Here is a 19,380-nt window from a genome sequence, read left to right on the forward strand (position 1 = left end):
AATGGCAAACAAACAAACTTCAAAGTTAAAGCTCCTAGAAGTGTTGTTGAGTAATGTAGGAAGTTCAGAGATTTCTAATTTATTTCATGCTTACAGAACTTGGGGGGGGAAAGCCACTGATGTTTGACATCGTTGTTTCTGGATATAGAGAAAGAAGCAGCATTGGAGGTTTATAACACCTTCATTTTTGGGAAGAGGATGGGAGAAATAATCAGAGTGTTGTTTTTCAGAAATCTGATGAATTGTGTATCCCAAAAACAAATATATAAAAGGGATCAGTTTTATCACTTGTATCTAATTAAAGGTGAGGCAATAAATTACTATTTAACTTAGCTTAAATTTTAAATTAAATTTAGGATTTCAGAGAACTGACAGATTCTCTTATAAAGACCAGACTGCGTTGTGGCATTAATCTCAGGAAGGTATCATACCTGCAGAGTAAAACTAAAATTTCTGAAAAAAATAGAAGGAATAAAAAAAGAAGTGAGCAGCAAACTAAGGCCTTGTTTATATGGGAACATTTTTCAATATAACATAAGGTTTGAATTTAAATCGATACATCAGTATAACCTCTAATGCAGACACACTTATTCCAGTATTAGACTAAGAGTGACTTTTTCAGTTCAGTTTATGTTACTTGGCAAAAGGCTTAAACTAAACCAAAAAAAGCCACACTTATACTGAAATAAGAGTGTCCACACCGGAGGTGAGGAGTTATACAGGTATAACTATATTAGTATAACTGGTAAAACTTTCCCACATAGATGAGCCCTTAGGCATGTGTTAAATGTACAGTGTCTGAAATAATTGTTCACCGCACGATAACACTTAGAATTACGGCAACAGAACATTTGCAAAAATGTGCAAAGCAATAAATATGATCTCGATCAAACAACATGCCCTCATTTCCTGAAAGAATTCCTCAGAAATCCATGACAACTTGTGGTTATTGTAGTTAATCACACACAATACCTACAGCATCAGAGTTCTCAAAATCAATAGCACCAAAGTACAGAATCTTATTTTTCAGTTAGTTAAAACAGAATTTCTCAACAGATAGTGAAGTGGGCTGCTTTTGCATCAAAAAGCTCTGCCAAATTCCACCAGGGGTAGTATTACACATACACTGATGCTAACAACTTACTGTGATGTTATATATCTTTTCTTTGAAATTTTTTCTAGTTTGAGAAAGAAATTGACTGGATCTAGTTTGATTCTGGGAGTTAAATTTTTAAATAACTATCCCAGATGGAATTAACTGGGCTGAGCACAGTTTTCTCCATGGGCCATTTGGTTCAAGGCGGATCTCTTGAGGCACCTAGATAGACGTATGAGTAGTGCTGGGCAGGAGCCAGTGGTTGTGGTACATGTAGGTACCAGTGACATAGGGAAGGGTAGGAGAGACGTCCTGGAGACCAAATTTAGGCTGCTAGGAAAGAGACTGAAATCCAGGATCTCTATGGTGGCATTCTCAGAAATGCTTCCAGTTCCACGCGCAGGGCCAGGTAGGCAGGCAGAGCTTCAGAGTCTCAATGCGTGGAAGAGACAATGGTGTAGAGAGGAGGAGTTTAGATTTATTAGGAACTGAGGAAACTTTTGGGATAGGGGGAGCTTATACAGGAAGGATGGCCTCCACCTAAACCAAAGTGGATCCAGACTGCTGGCACTTAACATTAAAAAGGTTGCAGAGCAGTTTTTAAACTAAGAGATGGGGGAAAGTTGATTGCTGCAGAGGCGCACATGGATCGGACAGAGATTTCTCTTAGAGGAGAGTCTATTGATAGAAATTCTCTAGGTTTTAGTCAGGAGGAGAGGATGGAAGAGGATAAAAAATGGGCCAGATCAGACGAGAAACATTCATATAAAGAATTTGACACAAATTAGGGCAGACAAATAAACAGTTACAAGTTTTTAAAGTGCTTGTACACAAATGCTAGAAGTCTAAATAATAAGATGGGTGAACTAGAGTGCCTCGTGTTAAAGGGGGATATTGATATAATAGGCATCACAGAAACCTGGTGGAGTGAGGACAATCAATGGGACACAATCATTCTGGGGTACAAAATATATCGGAAGGACAGAACAGGTTGTGCGGGAGGGGTGTGACACAATAAGTAAAAGAAAATGTAGAATCAAATGAAATAAAAATCTTAAATGAATCCACATGTTCCATAGAATCTCTATGGATAGTAATTCCATGCTCTAATAAGAATATAACAGTAGGGATCTATTATCAACCACCTGACCAGGACAGTGATAGTGACGATGAAATGCTAAGGGAGATTAGAGAGGCTATGAAAATAAAGAACTCAATAATAGTGGGGAATTTCAATTATTCCCACATTGACTGGATACACGTCACTTCAGGACGAAATGCAGAGACAAAATTTCTCAATACTTTAAATGACTGCTTCTTGGAGCAGCTGATACAGGAATCCACAAGGGGAGAGGCAACTCTCGATCTAGTCCTGAGTGGAGCGCAGGATCTGGTCCAAGAGGTAACTATAACAGGACCGCTTGGAAATAGTGACCATAATATAATAACATTTAGCATTGCTGGGGTGGGAAGAACACCTCAACAGCCCAGTGCTGTGGCATTTAATTTCAGAAAGGAATACTATGCAAAAATGAGGCGGTTAGTTAAACAGAAATTAAAAGGCACAGTGACTAGAGTGAAATCCCTGCAAGCTGCACGGACACTTTTCAAAGACACCATAATAAAGGCTCAACATAAATGTATACCCCAAATTAAAAAACACAGTAAAAGAACTAAAAAAGAGCCACTGTGGCATAACAACCATGTAAAAGAAGCAGTGAGAGATAAAAAGGCATCTTTTAAAAAGTGGAAGTCAAATCCTAGTGAGGTAAGTAGGAAGGACCATAAACACTGTCAAATTAAATGTAAAAATGTAATAAGAAAAGCCAAAAAGTAGTTTGAAGAACAGCTAGCCAAAAACTCAACATGTAATAACAAAATGTTTTTTAAGTACATCAGAAGCAGGAAGCCTGCTAAACAACTAGTGGGGCCCCTGGACAATCGAGCTACAAAAGAAACACTTAAAGACGATAAAGTCATCGCAGAGAAACTAAATGAATTCTTTGCTTCAGTCTTCACGGCTGAGGATGTTAGGGAGATTCCCAAACCTGAGCCGTTTTTTGTAGGCGACAAATCTGAGGAATTGTCACAGATTGAAGTGTCACTAGAGGAGGCTTTGGAATTAATTGAGAAACTTAACAGTAACAAGTCACCGTGACCAGATGGCATTCACCCAAGAATTCTGAAAGAACTCAAATGTGAAATTGTGGAACTATTACCTATGGTTTGTAACCTGTCCTTTAAATCAGCTATTGTACCCAAGGACTGGAAGATAGCTAATGTACTGCCAATATTTAAGAGCGGCTCTAGAGGTGATCCTGGCAATTACAGACAGGTAAGTCTAACGTCAGTAGCGCACAAATTAGTTGAAACAATAGTAAAGAATAAAATTGTCAGACACATAGAAGAACATAAATTGTTGTGCAAAAGTCAACATGGTTTCTGTAAAGGGAGATCATGTCTTACTAATCTATTAGAGTTCTTTGCAGGGGTCAACAAACATGTGGACATAGTATACTTAGATTTCCAGAAAGCCTATGACAAGGTCCCTCACCAAAGGCTCTTAAGTAAATTAAGTTGCCATGGAATAAGAGGGAAGATCCTTTCATGGATTGAGAACTGGTTAAAAGACAGGGAACAAAGGGTAGGAATAAATGGTAAATTTTCAGAGTGGAGAGGAGTAACTAGTGGTGTTCCCCAAGGGTCAGTCCTAGGACCAGTCCTATTCAACTTATTCATAAATGATCTGGAAAAAGGGGTAAACAGTGAGGTGGCAAAGTTTGCAGATGATACTAAACTGCTCAAGATAGTTAAGACCAAAGCAGACTGTGAAGAACTTCAAAGCGATCTCACAAAACTAAGTGATTGGGCAACAAAATGGCAAAAAAAATTTAATGTGGATAAATGTAAAGTAATGCACATTGGAAAAAATAACCCCAACTATACATACAATATGATGGGGACGAATTTAGCTACCACTAATCAGGAGAAAGATCTTGGAGTCATCATGGATAGTTCTCTGAAGACGTCCATGCAGTGTGCAGCGGCAGTCAAAAAAGCAAACGGGATGTTAGGAATCATTAAAAAAGAGATAGAGAATAAGACAGAGAATATCTTATTGCCCTTATATAAATCCATGGTATGCCCACATCTTGAATACTGCATACAGATGTAGTCCCCTCATCTCAAAAAAGATATACTGGCATTAGAAAAGGTTCAGAAAAGGGCAACGAAAATGATTAGGGGTTTGGAACGGGTCTCATACGAGGAGAGATCAAAGAGGCTAGGATTTTTCATCTTGGAAAAGAGGAGACTAAGGGAGGATATGATAGAGCAGGCGTCTCAAACACGCGGCCCGCAGGGTTATTTTCTGCGGCCCGCCAGCTCCCTGCGGCCCCCCCTCACCCCCCCAGCATTTACCTAGAGCGGCTTCGGCCCAGTGCGCACTGAGAGCAGGGCAAGCTCCTTCCCTGCCTACCTGCCTGCCCTGCCCCCGCGCCACTCCGGGAAGCAGCTAGGACCTGGGGCGGGAGGGGGTGCCACAGGGGTCTGTGTGTTGCCCTGGCTGCTCCTCCAGGTACCTCCCCCGAAGCTCCCATTGGCCGCGGTTCCCCACTTCGGGGGAGGTACCTAGAGGAGCGGCCAGGGCAACACACAGACCCCTGTGGCCTCCCACCCCCGCAGGTCCCGGCCGCTTCACGGAGCGGCACGGCAGCAGGGCAGGCAGACAGGGAGCCTGATCTGCCCCTGGTGCGCGCTGGGCCAGACCCACCACCCAAACCCCTCCTGCAGCCAAACCCCCTGCCCTGAGCCCCTTGCTGCACCCCACACTCCTCCTGCACCCCGAACCCCTGCTGCAACCTCCTGCACCCCAACCCCCTGCCCTGAGCCCCCTGACGCACCCCACACCCCTCCTGCACCCCGACCCCCTGCCCTAAGCCCCCTGCTGCACCCTCCTGCACCCCAACCCCCTGCCCTGAGCCCCCTGACGCACCCCACACCCCTCCTGCACCCCGACCCCCTGCCCTGAGCCATCTGCTTCACCCTGCACCCTGACCCCCTGCTCTGAGCCCCCTGATGTACCCTGCACCCCTCCTGCACCCTCTGGGGGCAGGGAGGGGGCAGAGTTGGGGTGGGGATTTCAAGGAAGGGGTTGGAATGGGGGCAGAGAAGGGGTGGGAAGAGGTGGGGCAGGGGCGGGGCCTTACGGAAAGGGTGGAGTGGTGGCGGGGCAGCAGCTGGGTGGTCAGTGGTGCGGCCCTCGGGCCAGTGTACTAGTCCTTATGTGGCCCTTGTGGTCATTTGAGTTTGAGACCCCTGTGATAGAGGTATATAAAATCATGAGTGGTGTGGAGAAAGTGAATAAGGAAAAGTTATGTACGTGTTCCCATAATATAAGAACTAGGGGCCACCAAATGAAATTAATAGGTAGCAGGTTTAAAACAAATAAAAGGAAATTCTTCTTCACTCAGCGCACAGTCAACCTGTGGAACTCCTTGCTCGAGGAGGTTGTGAAGGCTAGGACTATAACAGGGTTTAAAAGAGAACTGGATAAATTCATGGAGGTTAAGTCAATTAATGGCTATTAGCCAGGATGGGTAAGGAATGGTGTCCCTAGCCTCTGTTTGTCAGAAGGTAGAGCTGGATGGCAGGAGAGAGATCATTTGATCATTACCTGTTAGGTTCACTCCCTCTGGGGCACCTGGCATTGGCCACTGTCGGTAGACAGGATACTGGGCTGGATGGACCTTTGGTCTGACACAGTATGGCCATTCCTATGTTCTTATGTTCTTAGATACTGAGTCTAAATGACCTGCTCTTTGAGGTGGGGGCTTGCTTAACTCCACCCAAGATATAAGGGGGGCTGGAGTAACTCACTACACAGAGGCACTTTGAATCTGAGACAGAGAGAACTGAGGTGTGGACTAAGCAACCCGGAAGGAGAAACGTTAGAAGCAGTCACACCTAGGGAGAAAGCTTAGGTTGAACGCTGTTATTAGCTAAATTTCAAAATGAAAGGCCATTGCTAAACAAAAAGTTGAAACATTTTGTTCATTTCATTTGTTTCAAAATGTTTTCTTTCTGAAATGTTGAAATGAAACGTGGTACCATTTCCAATTTTTTTGTTTGTTTGTTTTCGGCCAAAACTATGCACTGAATTCTACCCAAATTTGCAAATAGTTTTGTTTCCTCAGTAAAGGTATTTTCTGTGAATTTACTATTTGCCAAAAAGAATTCACCCAGCTCTACATAAGAGTAGCTGCTATTGTATCTGGTTGAGGGAGGTTGTGGAATTCCTGTCACCGGAGATTTTTAAAGATAGTCTAAACAAACATGTGTCAGGGATGGTTGGATATATGTGGTCCAGCCCCACTCAGTGCAGGGGGCTGGATTAGATAATCTCTTGAGGTCTCTTCAAGCCCTACATTTCTATGATTCTATATTTCACAATTATGTGCTTTATAAAATTATGAAATTTTCAAAGCTAAAAAAACACTTTGCTTCATAAACAAATTCCAGTAAAATCAAGCTAACTTGATTTGGGAGAGCAGTTATAGATTGTTCACTTAGTGAATTAGTAAGTGAGCAAACAAGCACATTTAAAGAATTAAAGATTTTTGTTATGAAATCTTTGCTGAGAAGTGCTTAGTATTTTTTGTAGAGAATTGAGAATTCACAAAGTTCTGTACCTACAAGATTTTTTTTTAAACACAGGCCAGGTCCACCCCATAGACCTATATTGGTATAACTACGTCACTTAGGGGTGTGAAAAATCCACACCCCTGAGCAACATACTTATATTGACCTCATCCACTGTGTAGATAGCTCTATGTTGCCCAGAGAGCTTTCCTGCCGACATAGCTACTACCTTTCGGGGAGGTGGATTAACTAGGCTAACAGAAAAAGGTATCCCATTAGTGTAGTAGTGTCTTCACTAAAGAACTACAGCAGCACAAGACAAGCCCATAGTGTTATGTTGTAAGATGTTAATGGCTGCCATCAAGCAGGCCTTTGTTCTCTAGAGGTCACAAAACTGGTCAAAACTGGTGGGTGTGTACTTTTGTTTCAGGCTAAATAGCAGGAGCAATTAATCCCCTTAATGTAGTGAGATAGTTGTAAATAATAGAAGATATTGCCCAAGGTAATGGATCATGTGGCAAGGCCTCATCCAACGCCAAGATGTGTGGGCTCAGGGGTTCCCTGATTGCAGACACCAGGAGTAAGGGATTGTTTGGCAAGCTATGTGTGTAAAAGAGGCAAGAAGCCAGGAGAAAACCCATAGAAAGCAAAAAGAAAACCACCAGAAAGGAAAAAAAGCAGTTGTGAACGTGGTCCTGACAGGGAGCAGAGAGACACAGCTCCTTGGACATGGAATGCACTGGAAAGGCAGGCTTGGGGATTTTTGAGCAAGGAAACTGCCTGCAGTTGTTTGTTTCCTCTGGGTGCGGGAAAGCAGGACTCTGTAGATTCTTTGTAAATAAACAGGATTGCATCAAGGAATATACCTGACTCCTATAATCAATTTCTCCTCCTAATGGAAACAAACCTGGAATGCTCTAAATATTGATTAGCCACTCAGTCAGACCAAATGGGCAATAACAGAAACAATCTTACCAACTTCTGCTTTTATTCATTCCCAGAATTCAAAAGGTATATAAACAATAATTTATATTAAACAGTAACTGTGATTAAAATGTTGTACAATAACAGACTCAGACCTACACTGGAATGCCAAATTGTAACCATGAGTGAATGTTTACAATCTGAAAGAACAATCCTTTTCAAACCAATTTCTACATTATATTCTGTCTCTTTTGGAGTTAGGTTGACTAGATTTTTGCAATACAAAATAGGAAAACCTTTTTCAATATTATCAGTAGTATGGGTACCAAAAGGGCTGGGCAGCTACAGAAGTCAGGTTGAGAGAGCTTAATTCTCCCAGGCCTCAGTGACAAATTGGGGGCCTTGTCAGTGTGGGACATCTGCAGCAGGTGCTAGATGTATTTGCCACTAATGGCCATAAGAAGGATTGGCACACCAGAGGGGATTCAGTGAGGGGAGGGGGGGTCTTGTTACTAGGGACTCCAGGAGGGTTTAAACAGCAGAAAGAATTGAGTACATCTGCTTGTCACTTGGGCAGCAAGGAATGCCTAACTGTCACCCTTCCTACTCACTGGTTTTCTTCCCATCTTCCTCCTGAAGTTTCAAGACCACAGCATTTCTTTCCCTAGTCTATGAAACACTATACCTTACTTACTTTGGACTGATGTTAGGGCACTGGACTGCTTACCTTTGGAGGAAAATATATTGTCCAGCTGTTTCTAATCATGGTGCCTCACCACTGATGAGCTTCACTTGTGTTATTTCATAGCTGATTCAGATGAGTAAGTAGGTCCATAGATGTATGCTGGCAAATATGAGCACACATAGCCATGGGTGTATACCCACCCATGTGTGTATGTCCAAACATATATATACATGCCCATTCAAATGTGTATGTGTGTCTATGCTACAGACATGTATGGCTTCGTATGCTCTCTCATGGGTACTTTTGTGTGTTGATGCTTTGGTGTGTCTGTATACTCAGAGGTATGAGTGTACATGCCCATATACATCTATGCCTATGTGTGCCCTAGGGCATGCGTGTATTTCTGTGCATATGTGTGTCTGTATCTATATATGTTATGGGCACTGCCTATGTTTCTAACTCCGGATTGCCCAGTCTCAACATTTCATTAAAACAACTAGGAGTCTGGTGGCACCTTAAAGACTAACAGATTTATTTGGGCATAAGCTTTTCGTGGGTAAAAACCCCACTTCGTCAGATGCCTGGCGTGAGCATTACAGAAACAGGCATAAACATATTTTGGCACATGAAGAGAAGGGAATTACCTTACAAGTGGAGAACCAATGTTGAAGGCCAATTAGGTCAGGGTGGATGTGATCCACTCCCAATAATTGATGAGGAGGGTCAATATCAAGAGAGGGAAAATTGCTTTTTGGGTGAGCCAACCACTCCCAGTCCCTATTCAAGCCTAAATTGATGGTGTTAAGTTTGCAAATGAATTATCAATGCTTTTCTTGAATCCCCAGCAGCTGGAATCAAGTGATTTTTCAGAGACTCTCAACTTGCATTTAAAAAAACAAAACAAAAACCCTAAGTCTGTAGTCCTCCAGGTTATGGAGTAAATCTGTTAAACGTGAACCCTAAAGACTCCACCACCAGAAAACAAATAAAAATAATCTAAAAATTATTATTGTTGAGCCATTTTTATGATTTTGGGAGGCCTGGCTAATGGTTTGGGGACAATGGAGGTTGGCAATACCAGTCTCTGTACACTGCTGGGCACATGTGCTAGTGCCTGCATGTACATGCCCTCCCAGGGTGCCCCTCAGAAGAGTCTGGATTTCGCGCGGGGCTGTGCGAGGCCGGTCGTTACAGGGTCAGGTCCCTGCAGGCCCCGCCCTCTGGGTTACGCACAGAGAGCCCGGCCAGGCCCTTGGGGAGTTTATCTTGTTGCTCATGGCAACAATCCTGAGCAATGTGAACTCGGCGCGCGACTACCGCGTCTGGGTCCAGCACCCTGGCCCCGGTTTGTTTCTGTCGAAGGGCTCGATCTTGTTCTCGGCTTTAGATTAATCATGCCCAGCCAGCGCGCCGTGAGTGTTGTTGTTGGAGGCAAAATGGCGGCGGCGGTGGCCGGGGCCGCCCTTCTGGGCAAGGGGCTGGACATCAGCCTGGCGGCGCTGCAGCGGCACGACCCCTACATCAGCAGCATCGTGGACGTGGCCAGCCAGGTGGCGCTCTACACCTTCGGGCACCGCGCCAACGAGTGGGTGCGTGAGATGAGACCCTCCCCCCGCCCAGGGCCGGGAGCCCCCCATGCCCGGGGGTAGGGCAGGCAGCGGGGAGACCCACTGACTCTCTCTCTCTCACACACACGGGGGGGGCTAGGGGTGGGGAGGGAGCTGGGAGACCCCTCCCCCACACATATACAGGTTCGGGGAGGGTAGGCAGTGGGGACACACACACCCCGACATGGGGAGGGCACGAAGCGGGAAGACACCCCCCACAGATACACACTTGGGGAGTGAGGGAGCTGGGAGGGAAAGGAGAGGGATCGTGGCTGAAAGTCTTGGGGGTGTATTTCTCTTCTTTAATTTATAAAATATGCTCAGTTATAAAGGCCCACGTCCACTGTGAAACCCGAAAGGGAAAAATAACCGTTTCTGGTTCTCACCTGCACAAATTCTGAAACTAAGCACCAGTCAAAAGCTGGTGAGAGGATCGTTGGGAGAAAGAAGAGGTGGTCGTCCCCCTCCCCCCCCTCGATGCTGGCTTGATGAACTTTAAATTCATAGGGGTGCCTATTAAACAATGTGTGCTAAAGCACGTAACAAGTCCTTGCCTTGAAGAGCATATAGTCTATATGTATATAGTGTATGAATACAATACAGTGTTCTATGGAAAGTGCATTGTAGCTGGAACACTCTATGGAATGGTGTGTGTGTGTTACCAATAATGGGGTACCAATGGTCAAGAAGCAGCAAATACAACAAATCTTCATGATAAGAATACTGTTTATAGAAGCCCTGATCTAGTAAAGGATTTAAGTATGTGCTTAACATGCTGAAGTTTGTGGGACTTCTCATGCAATTAAAGTTAAGTACATACTTAAAATCTTGTCTGCACGTGGGGTAGTGTGCTCTATGGGGGTGTTGTGTGAGTTCTAAAGCTCACGAATGTGTTGAGTGTTTCTTGGTTCATGTAGACCCTCTGCGCACTAAAGATTCCCTAGTGCACTTTGACATTGTGCTGTTTCACACCAACAGGGCCTACATGGACCAAGTAATTAGGGTGACCAGATAGCAAGGGTGAAAAATCAGGAGAGGAGGTGGGGGGGGGAGGGGTAATAGGAGCCTACATAAGAAAAAACCTCAAATATTGGGACTGTCCCTATAAAATTGGGACATTTGGTCACCTTACAAGTAATGCACAACACGTTAGTGGGCTTTAGAACTCAGACCCCCTTAAAGCACATGAGCTACAGCATAGACAAGCCTTAAGTTATTTGATAGATCAGGGCCACAGCAAGGAACCATACACATTGAACCAACTTCCTTTCTCTCCTGAGTCTCTTCCAGTTCATTGCACTGTCTAGTGGATTCATTTGAAAGCAAATACAATATAGTTTCAATTGTTATCCTCTCATTTTCATATGCTAAAACTTCATAAAATTCTCCATTTGTTTAAAAATTTCCACAATTGGTCTCTTCCCAAAAGTTATTTATTTGGGGAAAATTGACAGAAATCTTGTCAGCTGTTTTTGGAAGTTGTATGCAATGAAAAAATACAGCCTAAGCCTCTGTGTGTTTATAATTTAGAAAAAAAAAAGGCCAGATTTGTTTTTGGAGAAGAAACTCAAATATGGCTGAACTTTGAAACTTGGCATCAAGCTAATCTTTGGTGAGGAGAATGTCCATGATAAAATTTTAAAAAAAGTAGCTGGAAATTTCAACCTTTAATCTAAAAATTCTGAACATTTGAAAATTGCACTGTGGACGTGTCTAATACAAAATGGACACTCATAGAGAGATGGACCATTAATAAGGGCTTTTCCTCCTCAGAAAAGCACTCATTTCAATGCACGTAATAGCTACTGATTGGTGCCTCCTAGTTAACCCAGTGCACACTCTGTTAAAGAACTGGACTGGTGTATGTCGTTGACAAGCTGAAATGAACAAGCTTTCTCTGCATTTCTTTTCTTTCTCCTTTCCTTCCTCTATCTTAAATTTTGTCTATTTTCTTCATTCATATATTAAGGACTTTTAGCCAAAAGAAAGCAGATACTACCTAAACCATTTAAGAAAGAGAAAATTAAATAAATAGTTAATGCAGCATTAAGGTTATCTAGTCAGAAATGATAAAAAGACAGTAAATGCAAAAGTTAAACGATTTCCAGAAAAACTAACTCAGCTGCATTGCACATATGTAGTGTTTTGTAGTCCTGCTTTTCTTTTAAAATCTGTTCCTTAAAATATTATACACACATAAAACATATAAGATATATAACTGGGAATCTTAACTCGTGCATTTCCTGTCTCTTTGTTGTTTTAATTGTGCAACCTTAACATTATACGCTGTAGTGCTTTATGTCTAAACTCTGATCCCGCAATCTCCTCTGTTTAAGTATGCCTGTACAGGCTTCTGTTGTCTTCAGTGGCACTCTGCAGTGGTGATTGAATGGGCAGACCCTGATAACAATCAGATTATAGGACTGGAATCTTATTTAAATAGACAATTTTGAGTAAGTCACCCCTCAAACATAAATGTTATGGATATATTTTTTTTTTTTAGAAAGTCCTTCGAAACCTAATAGCAGTTTAATTCAGTATTACCCTGCGGTGTGAGAGAGAGAGAGGAAAGGGAAAAAACCCACAAATGCAATGTGCTGATACATGAGGATAAGAAAGTTAAATTGATACTAGGAGGAGGTGAAGCTTACCAATCCATTTTCAAAGTCCACACTGAGTTACGGGCAAAAAATAAATATTGACAATTATATCCGATTTTAAGAAATATAAGACATTAGTAATACAGATGATATTTTAAAAAAAAAGATTATCTTGAGTGACCCGTTAATATTTTGTCAGACTGAATATGCTTGGGTCAAAGTGTGATAATGATTTTCATCTAACCCCTGTGCATACAACAAATAGAGCTGTGTATGAAAAACTTATTTAAAGTTTTTTCCCCAAATCCATTTTTAACACTCCTGATTGGCTAATGCTGATGGGGTTAAACAGTGATCAAAACTGGTTTAGGGGAACTATGTTTAGGCATGATTTTCAAATGTAACTCTATCTTTGTGTGGACAGATTTTATGCAGTATCTTTCATCTAGAAGGATCCCAAAGAGCTTGTCTCCAAAATTTTTGTCCCTGGACCAGAAAAACTTACGTATTTAAGCAAGTGGGATATTATGTGTCAAATGGAATGCAGATGCATAAATGTACTGGCGCTTTCTGACATCCAGTAGATCAGGTAGAGACACTGACGTTTCTTTATTAAAATGACAACTCATCAACTATCTTGGCTGACAGGATATCAGGAGAAAAAATTAGATAAGAAGACAACTGTGAGTTTTTTTTCTTTTAAAAAAAAATGGAACTAAAAAGAAAAAAATACAGAGCTGATGGTTTTCGTGTCTTACCGTAAGACCTGATTCAGCTGAAGGATGAAGGGGAACTATGGTAATTGTAATCTCTTACTAGCAAATCCCTGAAACTTGGTTTAATTATTTCCTCATTTCAGTCAGAGATATGTAACTGTGATGGTCTTTGGTAAAAGGAAGATAGTGGTGGCTTATTTATGGTTAACAAAATAATAGTTCCTGTGCTTCCTATTGCTTCATCAGCAATGGACTATGACTATGGCAGTAAATCCACTTTTCTCCTCTTCATAAGGATAATCCCTTTTTACTGCTGTCTTTGTTGTATTAATGATCCAGTATGTTAAATTCGCTATACCAGTGTGTGTCTTATACCTGCTGCTGATACTATGTGATTGTTTTGTGGAAAACATTGGTTTTCGTTCACCTTATGAATTTTTATTTGAATTACTTGAATGTTTCTTTTATTTTAGGAGAAAACTGATGTGGAAGGAACACTCTTTGTTTACACAAGGTGAGAATGTTATATTTTAATGTCTGAACATAAAATCTATGGAAGTAGAAAAGCCTGCTAAAAAGAATCCTTAAGTAACCACTCTAAATCCTGTCTTATTACATGGTGAAAAAGAATAACTTAAGTTAGTTTGAAATCGTCAGAGACAATGCAGGGAAGGGATCATTGAAAAGGAGAACGTCACTTTGTACGTGTTCATGTGGATAAGGTTTGGAAATGTAATTTAGATCTCAGTACTGATGAATCTGATAAATCTTGACAATATTCTATTTAAAGTAGGATGTAACATTTGTCTTTTAGAAGGTTTCAGAACAAAAAAGCCAAATGGCAGAGTAAATAATAGTACTCATCAAGGTTAAGGAAATGGGAGGACTTGATACAATTGTAATTGGTTCCTGGCTTAGGGGAAAGTTCATGCATTTTCCTTACATTTCGCTCGGTATCAAATTACTTACAGTGTGGTTATCATGCATGTTTCACCCCAGGTGTTTAAGATATTCTCAGTGGCTCTCTTTTCTAACGGCTCTGGATGTTTGTTTTAATTTCATGGTTCAGTTTTATATTACATTTGTTGTTTTCTAGCTCTTCACCTCTTAATTGAAGGCAGGGTTGTTTGGGGAGGTGGGGAATAATTTAATGGATTTTAAGGCCAGAAGGGACCATTAGATCATCTAGTCTCATCTTTTGTATCACACAGGTATGTTGCAAAGCCTTCTCTATCATCTGGGTGCTGGGCTTCCAGGGGGTTGCATCATGATTTGCCTGCTGTTGATGTGACGAGCAGAAGATCAGGCAGCTAGCAGACATAGGGTTGCAGCTGTTAGGCTTGAGTAGTCAAACAGGTAAGTGGATTTCCTCCCTCTGTTTTTTTTCTCTTGAGGATCCAGCTAAGAGAATGACGGGGACTGAGGAGGCAGGAGGCCCCCCTGATTGAGTCAGGAAGAGAGGGATATGGAGGTGACAAACAGCATGTGAGGCCAGGTGTACAGTGGACCCAATCTTCTACTAGGGAGTATGGGAGCTTACGTTGATCTCTAGGCTCCTTCCTACCCAGCAGTAGAAGTCAGTACCAGCACCTCCCCACACCCACTCTTCTATTCATCTGTGTAGAGAAGAACAAGAATGGATGAAGTAAGAGATGCTGTTGTATCTGCCACAGCTGGAGGAAGGAACTGGCTCCTGCTTCTGCTGCTTATGGCAGAGTCTGGCAGATCAAAGGTGCCTTGCCCACTCTGAATCAGGAATATGATTTTCTTGTACACTGGACCTGAATTTTGGAGCTGTCTGCAACTAGCCTCCTGCTTCTAGTCTCTCCACCACTCCAGTTCCTTTTCTGGGTCCTGAGAAGAAGGAAGTTGAGGAAGGATATTCACTTACCTGTTGCAGTGTCTCAGTCTAGTAGCTGCAGTCTTTTCTGCTCAGTTCCCCCTATATTCTTAATCACAGCACTAAGAGTTAACCCTTTCCCAGCCCTTGCCTTTAAGTAGGAAATAAAGGCACAGGCTGGAAAGTAGAATGAAGACATTCAATTACATAATTAAACTGAAAAATACACGGTTAAAAAAAGAGTTTAATAAAATAAAGAGCTTTACAAAAATGAAAAGCGATAGACTAAAACTATAATCTTTATTTTGAAAGACTACTTCGAGGAAATGTTTCTACCCTAAGGGCTGGTCTTCACTACCGGGAGATGGATGCTGCTGCAATTGATGCAGCAAGGGTCAATTTAGTGGGTCCAGTGAAGACGGCAGAGCGCTTTCCAGTCGACCCTGGTACTCCAGCACTCCAAGAAGAGTAAGGGAAGTCGACCGGAGAGCGTCTCCTGTAGACGCAGATCAGTGAAGGCATCAGGATAAGTCGACCTAAGCTACATCAACTCCAGCTACGTTATTCACACAGCTGAAGTAGCATGACTTAGGTCAACTTACCCCAGTAGTGAAGACAAGCCCTAAGTGTCAAATATCTGCTTCCTGCTGGGGATGATGCTAAAACACTCAGAGATATACAAGTCTGGCTATTACCATGAAGTATTCTTTCTGTCACTCCCTTCCCTAGTTTCCTTCTCTTTGATAAGAGAATACATGATTTTATTTTCAATGGATCCTTGGCTTTTAGCAGTTCTGAGCAGAAAATGCCAAGTACACCAGCATACACAGCACAATTTAATGTGGTTTGGCATTGTCCAGTCTCATACCCCTATCTAATTATGTTCTCTAGTTTTACTCATTTAGAGCATTGTTTTCCCGGGTAATAATATTTGGCTCTTCTACATAGGGCTTCTTCTTTTTAGATCACTTTACAAACAATAACTAAATAGTCCCCTTCACATTTTAGTGTCAGTTGATGTTGAAAAGGCTTATAAAGTTTAGGTCTTAGCACAATAAAAATCATCTGTTCATATCTGTCGGAAACTGGGGTGGGTACAACTGAGGAATTCCTTTCTGCAAATGATGTAGTAACAAATCCATTCTCACCGTTATTTTGGAAATGTGAAAATGTCTAGCATTACAGTTAAATAAACTGGTTTATTTATCACCTGCTCCTCTTTGTGAACTGTGAAAAATATCTTTACACTAAGTGTCAAACATGAGACCTGCTAGGGATAACATTAAAAGACTCAGAGAAATACAATTCTGGCTATTACCATCAAGTATTCTTTCTATCACTTCCACCCTTTGTTTCATTTTCTGTTGCCTCCCTTCCTGTAATGCAGGTTCCTGTGCTTTGGAGTTAATGAAGACACCCGCTGGTGATTACTGTACTTGGCACTTATCCCAAACATTTAGTCAGTGTCTTGTCCATCACTGTCGAACTCAGTTCCAAAGTAACATCTCCTATTAGCATTGGAAATAGTGTGGGATTTCTGCTCTTATGTCACTTAGGGAGTTTTGAAAATCTGGAGTGACTTGAATAATTCATTATCTTTGTGTATTAAAGAAAAAAGTAAAAATTTTAATTAATTTTGTCCCACAACTGTCTCTCCAATATCCATTTTCTGCTGCAGTGGGAAGGTGTAGACCAGTTCTGATTCTTGGATACTATAACACCAATGCTCTGAGGACAATTTTACGTTAGTAAGTTATCGCCGGCTCCTAAAGTTGTAGGCCTTAGAACTTGCTGAAACTTGCATGCACAAATAGTTAGGATTATGACTAGAGGCTTTGAGACTCAAACTATAGCACCTCAGATGCTGCAGACTGTTTAAAAAAACAATCATTGTGGCCACAGTTATCTATGTCATTTTTCATACAGAGCTTAGGGGTTTGAAGAAAGCAAAAGGATTCCACAAAGGAACCAAAAATTCTGTCAGGCTCCAAGACTGTTGTTCAGTTTCCTCCCTGGCAACATAGTTAGATTTTATATAACTGCTTCTATTGAAATAATAATTTTGGAGCACTGTCTGACAAAGAAGGGGTACTCATATTTTTCCTTGACTTGCTATGATTTCTGCTTGGTAATTTACAGATCAGCTTCTCCCAGGCATGGCTTCACCATTATGAACAGGCTGAGCATGGAAAATCGCACAGAACCCATCACTAAAGACCTAGATTTCCAGCTGCAGGACCCTTTTCTGCTTTACAGAAATGCCAGATGTGAGTCTCTTTCTTCTATCCATTGGGTAAAGTGTTTGAGAAATAAACTCTTCCTTACAAAATTTGCCTCTTTAAAGCATTCCAATGACTGCTAGTGCATTTAGTCTATGGCTTTCGAGCTGACATTGACTTGTTCAGGAATTGCAACCCGGAGAGGCAAATTTCGATATTTGACATGCCAAATCAAGGGAGGATTAGCTCTTTGTATCAAAGTGCCTTTCTTCTTGAGAAAGTAGTTAAACATAGTTAAGCCATTAATTTGTCTCTTAGCTGACAAATGGTAGGCTTTATGTGCTAAAATACAGTGTAATATAGATATATGTAGAAATCTTGTTATGCAGTATGTTTTTTTGAGTATGTCTGACTTGGTGTTTGGAAGACTTCCTTTAAGGGGAAGCCACTCAAGATGGGGTGGTATAGCTGATCTCTGATTTCATTGTGTGTGCCGCACAACACTGGAAAAACACTGCCAATTCAAAACCCTGCCTTCTGGTTTGGCTACAGCTCCCTACCCTTTTAGCAAACTAGTGGGTGTTATTGACTGTTGCTTGAAGGAAGGAAGGAAGGTTTGTCCATCTGTTTTTGGTTGACCGGCTCATTCCACACCTAGGATTTGCAGATATTAGCAGTATATAAGGTTCAGTCTTTCCTGGGGTTATAGGAGCCATTTGACTGTCACAGACAAGGGCCAAGAGCTCCCTGAAGCTCTCAGGAGCTAGTTTGCCCAAGAGGCCATTTCAAACTGTAGCAAAGCAAAGCTTGCCTGCAAGAGCCCGTGGTTCAGAAAATGAAGGCTTATGTCTCTGCACTCATGCAGGAGATCTGTACCCTGGCACAGGCTTGTCTTCAGATCCTAAACTTGAAAACAGTTTGTATGGAATCCTCTGAACCTGCCTTTGTGACCATCTGAAATCTAGAAGTGTTCCAGTTGGATGTGATAGAACTGGAAGATATGTCATAGTATATCTCACCTGCAGCACATTGGGGTATATGCATCATAGAGACTATCTATTCCCAAATATGATCTGAAGCAGGAAAATGCAGCAAGAAAGAATTCAGTGGCTCTGACTCACTGTGTGGTAGAAATGATTGTGGAAAAGTGAGAACATCATGAATAGTCAATAAATCCTCTACCTTTTGAAAGTATCTGAAAAGCTGAAAAAGAGGTGAATGGTGGTACTTGAAATTTCCTAGAGAAACTGAAAGTAAATCCAGAGGACATCATCAGGCTGCCCCACACCTCTACTTGTAGCCATTGGTAAGATTTTAGATCGGTAAGTAAGGTAAGGACTAGTTATCAGTCCAGTTGGTGGATTTTTAAGTTTCTTACCTATATACATGCAAAGTATTTTCCTACGTTATGTATATATATATAACTTTGTAAAAATTCCCAGTGGGGTTTTTTGTGTGTATATGCTTAAAACTTACTTTTTGTTGTTAGATTTAAAAATTGAGAATAAGATCTAGCCATTTGTACTAACCTTGTGTCTCTTTACAGCAGTGAGAAACAATAATTAAGGATAGTGAGAAACAGTCTATTGTAATGGTGTAAAACACACTAACATAGAGGGAACAAGAAGACAGCCCTGAGCACTGTATTATAGACAAAATGGGGATTATTTGATGGTAGCATAATTCATTAAATTTTCTTCTCAAAACGTAAACTATATATTCCCCGCAAGATGTGCCAGAATTTTAGAACTTCAAGATCATAATAGCACCTCCTCCAACTCTGGCTGTTGAAGCACACTTCTTACAGTTGGGTCAGTGCTCAAGCTATTTGTGTCTATTTCTAGACCTGAAGTAAGTCTCCCTTCTAGATTCCCCTGCCTAGCTCATTGGTCTGTCTAGTTGGGATTCTTGTTTTGGCCACAAGGCAGCTCTGGGCTGCTGATCTTTGTGATGGATTTTTTATTGGTTTCGTTTGTTTGTGTGTTTTCATGAAAAAACAGACAGTGAAAAGTACAAAAAAGTAAATGACTTAACTTGTATATGTTTCCAAATA

General features: G+C 41.6%; 2 protein-coding genes across 4 annotated transcripts in view; one reads left to right on the forward strand and one right to left on the reverse strand.

Annotated features, from left to right (window-relative positions):
* The window catches only part of CACNA1C (calcium voltage-gated channel subunit alpha1 C), a 709,385-nt gene that overhangs the window by 674,795 nt on the left and 15,210 nt on the right, over positions 1 to 19,380 (reverse strand). The gene's annotated exons all lie outside the window — the stretch shown is intronic.
* DCP1B (decapping mRNA 1B) overlaps positions 9,776 to 19,380 on the forward strand; it is a 59,862-nt gene continuing 50,257 nt past the window's right edge. Inside the window, exons 1-3 of one of the 2 annotated variants that reach the window (XM_077827244.1) lie at positions 9,776 to 9,934; positions 13,742 to 13,782; positions 17,248 to 17,375. In XM_077827244.1, coding sequence (XP_077683370.1) covers positions 9,782 to 9,934; positions 13,742 to 13,782; positions 17,248 to 17,375 — 322 coding nt within the window. In that variant the 5' untranslated portion in view covers positions 9,776 to 9,781. Of the gene's footprint in view, positions 9,935 to 13,741; positions 13,783 to 14,479; positions 14,625 to 17,247; positions 17,376 to 19,380 lie in introns of those variants that run through there. The other variant, XM_077827252.1, reaches the window with a different exon arrangement.

This window comes from Eretmochelys imbricata, chromosome 1, assembly GCF_965152235.1.
Source record: "Eretmochelys imbricata isolate rEreImb1 chromosome 1, rEreImb1.hap1, whole genome shotgun sequence".
In the NCBI taxonomy this organism is placed as follows: Eukaryota; Metazoa; Chordata; order Testudines; family Cheloniidae; genus Eretmochelys; species Eretmochelys imbricata.